This window comes from Hippocampus comes, unplaced genomic scaffold (assembly GCF_001891065.2).
Source record: "Hippocampus comes isolate QL1 unplaced genomic scaffold, H_comes_QL1_v1.1 scaffold256, whole genome shotgun sequence".
Lineage (NCBI taxonomy): Eukaryota > Metazoa > Chordata > Actinopteri > Syngnathiformes > Syngnathidae > Hippocampus > Hippocampus comes.
In genome coordinates this window covers 617,409-627,733 of record NW_017806249.1, presented here as the reverse complement: position 1 = coordinate 627,733, position 10,325 = coordinate 617,409, and the positions used below count along the sequence as shown (strand labels likewise).

General features: G+C 49.3%; 1 protein-coding gene across 1 annotated transcript in view; it reads right to left on the bottom strand.

Annotated features, from left to right (window-relative positions):
- Positions 1-1,524: 1,524 nt before the first annotated feature.
- Positions 1,525-10,325, bottom strand: part of LOC109507782 (cholecystokinin receptor-like) — a 24,221-nt gene continuing 15,420 nt past the window's right edge. Inside the window, exons 3-5 of the mRNA XM_019857431.1 lie at positions 7,138-7,399; positions 4,588-4,718; positions 1,525-3,042 (exon numbers count right to left, since the gene is read on the bottom strand). Of these exons, the coding sequence (XP_019712990.1) occupies positions 2,459-3,042; positions 4,588-4,718; positions 7,138-7,399 (977 nt within the window). The 3' untranslated portion in view covers positions 1,525-2,458. The remainder of the gene's footprint in view (positions 3,043-4,587; positions 4,719-7,137; positions 7,400-10,325) is intronic.

Genomic DNA, 10,325 nt, shown 5'->3' with positions numbered 1-10,325 from the left:
TGGGAGGAAACCGGAGCACCCGGAGAAAACCCAACCAAGCACAGGGAGAACATGCAAACTCCACACGGGAAGGCTGGAGCTGGAATCAAACCTTGCACACCGGCACTGTGAGGCGGACGTGCTCACCAGTCGACCACTGTGTCGCCTAAACTAAAATCCATCCATGCACTCATTTTCTAATCCGCTTATCCTCAGGAGGGTCATGGGCGTGCTGGAGCCTGTCCCAGCTGTCTTCGGGCTGTAGGTGAGGGACACCCTGAACTGGTTGCAGGCCAATCATGGAGCAGACATCGACGAACTACTTCCGCGCTCACACTCACACCTCGGGACAATTTTGAGTGTTCAATCAGCCTGTCATGCATGTTTTTGGAATATGGGAGGAAACCGAAGTACCCGGAGAAAACCCACGCAGGCCCGGGGAGAACATGCAAACTCCACACAGGGAGGCCGGAGCTGGAATCGAACAATTTTAAGTGTTCCATTAGCTTAGCGTGCATGTTTTGGAATGTGGGAGGAAACCAGAGTACCCGGAGAAAACCCACGCAGGCACAGGGAGAACATGTATCCAAGCTGGATATGCCCATCATCCCAAAAAGCGCTTTGTCTTGCACCGAGACCGCTTGACTAGTTACAGCCTGATGATTTTATTTGGATTTTGTTTTTTTTTTTGCTGAGGAACTTCTCTGAGTACACGTTTGTTCGAATTTTACAAATGCTAAAAAGGTGCCTGGACCTGCCCACAGTTAGCATTGGTTACTCCTGACCATTGTTGAGGGAACCCGCAGCCCCCCCCGATGATCCATGAGACCGCCCGTCATCCTTGTTGGCAGCACTAGTCAAGCAACAGCAAGTTTGACCGCAGTTCCACGTGACAGACTTGCGTCAGCAATACTTGCCGTTGCGTCATCGTGTCAGTCAAGAGAAAAAAAAAATTGTGCTGAATTCATTTTTCAACACTGCCGTCCTTTCCTACTTTAAAAAAAGGAAGCACCTTTTCATCTTACTTTCACATTTCCTCACCAAAAGGGTCGTTATCAAGCTTTGGCGATTTGCCTTGGGCAAGCCGAAACGAGAGCGGCGAATGAAGCATCGTTGCACTTCGGCAAATTCGAGCGCATTTAGCTCCAGGGGTCACAAAGGGACAGACGAGCCGCGAAAGCTCATCGTGCTGACTGAAGCAGTTTTGCGGACGCTGCATTCCCCAGACGGACGATGCGTTGAAGAACATCAGAAATTCAGCCGAGTTAGGAAGCAACGCGAATGCGGCTCCTTTCAAAACAAGCCTCTTACAAATACGAGGTCATAAGGCAAAATTGCTTTGAGTTTTTTCTTTTTTTTTTTTCACATAATCTACAGCACAGGTGTCAAAGTCAAGGCCCGGGGGCCAGATCCGGCCCCCCGCGTCATTTTATGTGGCCCGCGGGAGCAAATCATGTGTGTCAACTTTCATCATTCTTGCTGAAATCTGTCGCGAAATGTCAAATTTTCACGGGTAATAAATAACGTTGAGATTTTGCACCGGCCCTCCGAGGGAAGCCGTAACTCCGAAGTGGCCCGCGACAAAAAAATGAGGTTGACACACCTGATCTTCAGGTTGTCGGTAATGTCTGAAGCAGAAGTAGATCATTTTTCCTTGAATTCAACGGTTGATCCGTGGAGGTTTTGAAAAAAAAATAATGACGCTTGGCTTTGTCAAAGGAAGAAAGAGACGATATGGACGCCAAGGTTCAATTCCAATTCATCGACTCAAACAAATACGGAGTTGGATGCACCGAAATTGAAGGCCGTGTGGGTTTATTGCATCGAGGTCACAAATATTTTGCGAAACGCATCAGCATTGCGAATGATGGAAATCGGGTTGACGCTCCACGTATTTTTTTTTTTTTTTTTTTTGACCCGTGACCTTGCACAACAAGCATGCAAAGGAGCACATGTTGAATATTCGGATACACCGGAAGGCTCTCGGAAGTATCGCGGTTTACATCGCCGACTTTTGTACAGCTGGTGACAGATCGATTCCTAATGATTGGCAAGTGTGAGGTTTTTCCTTTTGCCCAAAGTCCCAAGTGGGGGGGCTGCACATTGCCCGCCACAAGATCCAGTCCATCGAAAGCGATAATAGCCAAACAAGACATGCTTGGAGCGGAGGGCCCTCGGTTGATCCATTTTGGTGTTTCTAGGAGAATCGTTTGGTGTAAGAATCCATTTGACAAAAACAAAAAAAAAAATAATGCAATAAATAAAGTTAGGCACTTTTCTTCAGGATGACGAAGCAATTGCTGCCGATTCAACAGGCGCATTCAGTCTGACATTCTACAACATGCTCTCGGTATGAGGAACAGGAAAAGCAAAAACAACAAAAAAAAAAAAAAAAAACGTTTGCTCAGCAGACGACTCGATGAATGAACAGAAAGCGCAAACGGGCGCAGCGGTCGCCGGCCGGCGTCGCGGAGGCGCATCAGGTGGGCGTGGAGCCGACGGTGGTGTAGCTGTACTTTGACACGGAAGTGGCCATGGTGGTGGCCATGGAATAGCCCGTGGCGCCGTCCTCTCCGGCCTCCAGCAGGGACGGGCAGCACTTGCGGCACAGGCGGTTGCGACAGCAGCGGGCAAAGGTAGCCAGCAGGGCTTTGCGGAAGCGGGTGTTCATGAAGCAGTAGATGACGGGATTGACGCAGGCGGAGGTGTACGACAGCAGGTGGATGAAGGAAATGGGGATCCCCGTCAGGGCTTTGGTGGCCGCATTCCAGTCAAAAGCCTTCCAGGTGTTGGCCCAGTACAGCGGCATCCAGCAGACGAAGAAAAGCGCCACGATCACCAGCAACATGCGGATGACCCGCTTTTTGGCCCGCAACTTGGCGTTGGAGGTGTTGCTGCGCGCGCGCTCGGTTTTGGGCGGCGCCGAAGCGGCGGAGGATGACGACGCTGAGTTGGGGAGGGCGGGCAGCTCCACGGCGGAGGACTTTTTGGGAACCTGAACGTAGCAACCGTCGTCGTCGTCGTCCTCGTCGTTTGACTCGGCCACGGTGCCGTTTCTCAGCTCTGCGGAGGACAGCTCACGTTTGACGGCGGATCGCGACATCGAGCCGGGCGACGATCAACTTTATGGGCGCGACTTCGCACAGGTTGTGCAGTACGTTTGGCGCGGGGTAGAAGTTCCGGACTCACCCGCGATATGCCCTCTTTATCATTTTAGTGTTTCTTTTGAGGAGCGCTCACCGGTTTGGACCGCTGAACTCATTCAGTACCAGCCAATTCTGGACCAAGTCTGAAAAGACGTCTAAAAGCGTCTTTGGGAGTGAATGAGTTTTCAGATTGCGGCCGCGACATTCTTTGGCCGAATGTCACATTCTGCAGCCTTTTTTACAACAGCGCTGTTACTATCCCAACTATTTTATCGGTTTTTTATCGTATTTTATCGCTGGGGCCGTGAGCACGATTGCAACATTTTCGCCCTGGTATTTTAGCGAGCGGAGAACAATTGGCACGACTGGACTTTTGCCGACAGTCTGGGACAGGAATGCCCAACATTTTTTTTTTTTTTTTGACCGAGGATCTATTTTTCAAGCAACCCACCTCCCACGATCGACCCGTTGCTGCACGTGCGTGCATACTCGCATGCTATGATGAGCAACGGCCATAACGGCCCCCGAACACGAACGAAACAGAAAAATGAAGTAGATACGAGAGGTTGTGAGTTTGTGAAAAGGAAATCACCGCCTACCTTAGTGGGACACCTGACGCGGAGGCCACGGGATGCACTTTTGGAGGCGCGGAAACGATCGTACGCACGTGTAGCGTTTTAAAACGCTTCTCCCCGCGCTCCAGATTGCCATCGATCAATTGTACTTGAAACAAACTTTGAATGAGAATCATCAAAACCAAAAAAAAAAAAAGATTGATTGCAAGCTGCAATCGCAGACTGTTGACGGCGAACAACGGCCACCGTAGGCGAAAGGTGACCTGCTTTTTCATTTCATTTCAATTTTTAAATGATTTATGTGAAAGTGAAACTCGGATAGGACGCTTCGGGTGCAGTGTGCACGAACGCAAAACGATTTCATATTAATAGCAGGCACACAAATGCTGCTGTTGTCCGATGCCACGCCGGCTAACCTGCTAAACCGGCGTCGTCAACTGTTCGACCGGCCGTCAAATGGCCGACAGTGACTCTCCTTTCCCACGTGCAAGGGCATTACAGGTCGCGAATCGAATCCGATTAAAAACAATTACAGCACAGCGAGGGCGTGAACAATGACGCGTGACGCAGTAGGGGAACACCGTAATCCACTGTCACCTGAATGGATGATTTCATAGCCTGCGCATTCGTATTCAGGCCTGTTGCGCTGCGCTGCGTAGGGGAGAGATAAACGCTTATTTCAATCAGGCACGGAAAGGGAAGTGCCAGGGTATTTTGGAATCTGCTGCAAAACCCGAAGACAGCAGATAAAGAATTCTCCGCCTCAGGCATAAAAAGACATTAGCATATAAAGCGAGGGCGGCTCCTTTTCTTTTTCTGCGCGAGCTTCAAACCAGATGGAAAACAAAATCCACTGGAAGAAGAGCGCTTTGCATTCGGGATCTCACCGGTGGTCTCCGCTTGGTTCTGCTTCATTTCAAAGCGCATGCCCCGGTAAAGCTCCCTGGAGATCAGCCCGTAGGCTACGGCCATCACCACTCCCGGGATGAAGAACAAAATGAACAGCAGAAGCACGTACCTGCAAAGCCAGGGAGAAAGACGGCACGCAGTCACGACTGATTTGCTCAAGTGGAAAGAGGACCTCAATCAAGATCACAATTGTGAACCAAACCAAAGAAAGCGCGCTTGACTTACAGCTCAACAATGACTTGTTGGCTGGCGACGGTCAGAATTTAGAATATCTAAGGAACCAACGGGTTCCGTCTCATGATTGTGTCATTGGTCATCGACTGGTTACAATCGCAAATGGAATCAAATGAAAACCCTGCACGTCAAAGTTCATTCACAAGGCCCTTCGTTCCACGACAGGATCATGACGGCAGACCTGGGAACATTTTTCCTTAGCTGCTAAACGACATTTTACTGGATGACGACCTGCTGCATTTCATTGGGTTGGGGCGGTGGGGTGTATTGGGACTTCAAGTTGGTAGGGAGTCTCAAGTCTCTCCAATAGCAGCTGCATAAGTCACGAGATTCGTTACTCGGGCGGCACGGTGGGCGACCGGTTAGCGCGTCGACCTCACAGTGCGGCGATGCCGGCCGGGTTCGATCCCTGTGGAGTTTGCGTGTTCTTCCCGTGCCCGCGTGGGTTTTCTTCGGGTACTCCGGTTTCCTCCCACATTCCAAAAACATGCATGGCAGGTGAATGGAGCACTCTGTGTGTGTGCCCTGCGATTGGCTGGCGACCAGTTCAGGGTGTACCCCGTTTACTGCCCAAAAGACAGCCGGGATAGGCACCAGCACACCCGCCACCCTCGTGAGGAGAAGCAGAAAAGAAAATGGATGGATGGACGGATTTGTTACTAATCAGTTTGGAAACATTTAAGGTATCCAAACACTCCATTATGCCGATTTACACGCCCGAACGCCGTACACAAACAGCGTCAAGTTAGCTTAGAAAATGTAAAACGCTCCTCCAAGCTTCATCCGTTCATACTGTGATGACAATGAACACGCTTTTTTAGTCATGAAGCGTTTGCGTTCCGGTGAAAGCAGTTCACGCTTTCCAAAAAGGGGACGGCTTTCGTCCGACAATCGGTGAAATAAATGATTGCGTGACATCGCATGGGCTCCGTTTCGCTTCCCCATGTGGCACGTCAACTTGACATGAACAAAGTGTCTCTTTGATGCTCATGATTGGATCAATAAAGATTGAGCCCGAGCGTTCATCCTCTTGATATTTTAATGTCTTCCCGGGCCACCCTTTGAACACCTCGCACCCCTTTTCAAAGAACCCGAGGGCTTCAATCTGGCCGTTTGAAAGCGATCGCACGAGAGGAATATTAGCACTTTGAGAATGGCCCAAATCCCGGTCGATGTCTCGCATTGTCCAGATCGGCTGACTGAATGCATCAGGGGAGGTCAGCTGTGCGGCAACAGAGCAGAATCGCCGCTTTTCTGTTCCAAATTGGGCTTCCATTGGTGAGCAAAGCTTTCATCTGACTTCAAAGCGGGTTCGGATCACGCTCGACGCCTTTTCCGTGGCGAAAAACAAAGCGAACGCCCGAGTTCGTGATGGTTCACGGAGCCGACGGACGTGACTAGTTCCTGCTCATCCTCCATCGCTAGCCTCTCACAGCGTTGTCTTTCAGATAAGCGAGCCCTTTAAAATCTGCCAGAAAATTGCACCCCCCCACCCCCCACTCCCTCATTACTGCGCCACACTTTTTCCCCCATTCCAGAGAATATTTTCTCAGTCTCTATCCGCTTGTAGTGCCTTTTAAAGACCTTTCGCGAACATGTCAGGTGGACGGATTGCTTTGCAGACGCTGAGCAATTAAAAGTTTCTCCTGCGCAGAAAGCAACCGAGCGCTTCTGTCTTAGATGTCATCATATCTGACGCCACGAGCTCATTTTGTCCATCCATCCATTTTCCGATCCGCTTTATCCTTTCAAGGGTCACGGGTGGGGGTGGGGTGGGGAGGGGGTGCTGGAGCCTATCCCAGCTGTCTTCAGGCAGTAGACGGGGGACACCCTGAACCGGTCGCCAGCCAATCGCAGGGCACACACAGACGAACAACCGTCCGCGCTCACACTCACACCGAGCAACAATTTCAAGTGTTCAATCAGCCTGCCATGCATGTTTTTGGAATGTGGGAGGAAACCGGAGTACCCGGAGAAAACCCACACAGGCTCGGGGAGAACATGCAAACTCCACACGGGGAGGCCGGAGCTGGAATTGAATCCGTTGAGGTCGACGCGCTAACCACTGGACCACCGGGCCGCCCAAGCTCATTTCGTGCTCCGGGTTAATTAATCCTCAATCGGGTCTGTAAATGCTCTTCATCTTGAACAACCTCTGTGATTAAAAGGCATTTTGGCTGGAACTCCAGAGCACAGGCAGATGATGATCTTTTCTTGTCTTTTCACAGGCGAGCTTTGGTGGATTTTTTTTTACGCAAGTGAACGCGCTCAAGATGAACTTCCCGCATACATACCAGCTTTGCTCGGCGTGGTGACTGGGATAGATGAGGCGACACATGTGGCCCACGGTGCCGTTGGCCTTGGGGAAAGTCTTGGTGGTGCTGAACACCGGATACGGAATCATGATGAGCAGAGAGAGCACCCAGGTGGCGGCGATGACGCGGTATGCGTGGGATCGCGTCTGCCACGCTCTGGACTTCAGCGGGTTGCAGATGGCACTGTATCGCTCGATGGCGATAGCCACCAGACTGAAGGTGGAAATGCTGACCGAGAGCCCTGCGGGGAACAAACAAGCAAGACCTTACACGCTTGGTTTATGGGGCCCAAATCTTGACAGCGTGCATCACTGCTCGACTTCTCTCATACGGTCGACGTCAGAAAAGGTCAAAAGAAAAATAATTCGATGACCGATGACAGGCTCGCTTTCCTGATTAACCAACGGTACCGCCGTTGCCTTAAAACAGTGGTCCCCAACCGCCGGTCCGCGCACTGGTACCGGGCCGAACTCCGTCAGGCGTGGAAGCAAAGTGCGTGACTGTAGCCAATCGGAGTCCTCCTTCTAACATTCGTTTGCAAGTTTAAACAAACAGAATCCGCCAATGAATGAAAGAAGAAGCGCTAAACACAAAGTAATAGCAACAATTTGACCAAACGCACGTCGAAACGTGCAGCTGAAGGACAACCGTGACTTCCGAAGACGAAGCTATTTTGACAAGAAAGTTCCTCCTCTAGTGTGTGTTATGTCTCTCAACGTGGAGGGAATGTGGGCGACTCGAGCCAATCGGAGCCCCCCTTCTCACATTGGTTTGCTAGTTGAAATAAACAGAACCTGCCAATAAGAAGAAGCAGTAAACCGAAATTAATAGTTCAAAAACATAGAGCCAAACGCGTAGCTGATGGGTAGCCGTGACTTCTGAAGACGAAGCTATTTCGACAAGAGAAGTTCCTCCCCTCGCGGTACTGTATCTCCAGAGCGACGTATGTCATCAAAAACAAGGCTGTAGAGGGCTGCGTCCTTTTAGCAATTACCCACAATGCACTACCGGCGGCCATATTGGAGAGCTGTTTTTTTATTTTTTTTATTTTGAGAGCTGTTATAAACAAGCCATACACGAATAGACTTCGTGTATAGCCTGTTCATAACAGCCCTCCAATATGGCCGCCGGTAGTGCATTGTGGGTAATTGATAAAAGGACGGAGCCCTCTATACAAGAAACCTCTTGAATCATTTGAAGAAGTAGCACCCAAGTTGAAAGCACGTTTGCACAGCCTGCCCACGTAAACATTAGCAGTTGAGTCGCAAATAACTAGCCAGCAGCCACCGGATGAGAGCAACAATCAATCGCGTCATCTTTGGATCAGTCCCTTTAGCAAGTAGCAATGATGCTAACGCCGTATGTCGGATCATAACTTCAAAATGAAGATTTTTTTTTTCATTATAAGGCGTATTTATTCATCCCGATTGGTCCATTTCTTCGTAGTTCTCTGTCTTATTTTTATTTTAGTCTCCATTTGTTGTGCAAGAGAATAACAGTGTTTGAAATGAATCAGAATTAATTAACATTTTTATTTAAAAGCAATGAAAAAAAAAATAGTTGCCGGTCCACGAACAGCAGCTACTTGTCTCAACTGGTCCGTGACACACACACACAAAAAAAGGTTGCGGACCACTGCCTTAAAATCATCACCCAAGATAGGTCCGCCTATCTCGTTTGGAGAGGAAATTCCCGCAGGAGTAACTGCGAGCCACCATGCATTTCAATGAAGACGCGAGCAGCAGCCCAGAGAGTTCAGACGGTTCACAACCATGAAGCAGGATGTGATAAATAACCCGAATAAGCCTGACCACTACGGGAGACCGCAGGAAATGGCCAGTCGCGCCCTACCGTTGCACCTGGATCATTCATCATGCGTCCTGCCTTGAAGTCATATTGTTGGAGTCACAGGAAAAACATTTATAAGTCACGCTTCACACATGGAGTTGACAAAAAAAACAAATTCACCCTTTCAGGGACAGCGGTGTTACGACAGTGGACATCTTTATCATGTTAGCAGGTTACAGGGTGCATGAAAGGGTTAAGTGCCTCAGTGTTAATTTTTGGGCCGCCAAGCTCAGACCGTGGCTTAAAAAAAACGGTCACAAGGAATTCATAAAACTGGAAAGATTTCTGTCAAAAAGTAGTTTCAACTGCAAGCTTGCGTCTGATAAGATTGTCCTGGAAGATTATTTGTCTGTCTGAGGCGTTTTACGGTAGGTGTGTATTTGTCCCATTAATAGGGTCCAATCCGACCGTCTGAAATGTGTTCAATAACTATAACTCCACCCCCCCAAAAAAATCTTCATCTGTGTTGAGAAAGTCGACATCTTGACTCCATTCACTGAATGTAGCTATTTAAAGAAGCGCCCTGATTGATAACAAGGAAGCAACGGTCAATAAAACAAACTGCCCCCCCCCCCCCGTCCCTCATTGTTTTTTCTCTAAAAGTGGGATGCCCAGATGACAAGAGATATTTCCCAAATCAAATCTTTCCTTACCGACGTGGTCATTGACAATCCTCCCAGCTCCGGTTGTCGTCGAAAACATCGACGCGTGTCCGGAAATGAGCTGGTGCGAGTGCGTTCATTTCACAGTGGGCACTTGCCAAACACCTCAAAAGTTCAAAACTGTCGATTATGCCTCTCGTCTGACCGTTTAGCACGTTGGTCAGTAAAATCTGGCCCAGATTCATTCAAATGCTTCTTTTGACCCGCCTCCTCAATTTTTGGCAATATTTTAATGCCTTTGGAGTTATTGTTGGGAGAATCATATTTCCATGCAAGGTGTGCTCTGCTCTTGAAACAATTGCTCGAGGACATTGGAAGCACTCCCAAGATCATTTCCCAAACAAGGTAGATTGCCTGGGTTCTATTATCAATCATCCAGTCTTTCGGAAGGGGTTTGGAGGGGGGGGGGATGCAAAGCCATTTTCACATGAGACTGCTCGACAGCTGCGGTGAAGGTTTTCTTCACGCCTCGCACATCTCGCGCACGCGCTCGCGCTTTCATTCTCCCTGCGCTATGCAAATGAACTCCGCTCATACCTGATGATGCCCTAAAACTTGAATGACTTCAAATCGATGGCTGCCCTCGAAACGCAGCTCCGTGCCGGCTCATTGGAGAGCACAAAAGTCAAAAAGACATGATGCCAAAGGGAGCTTTGG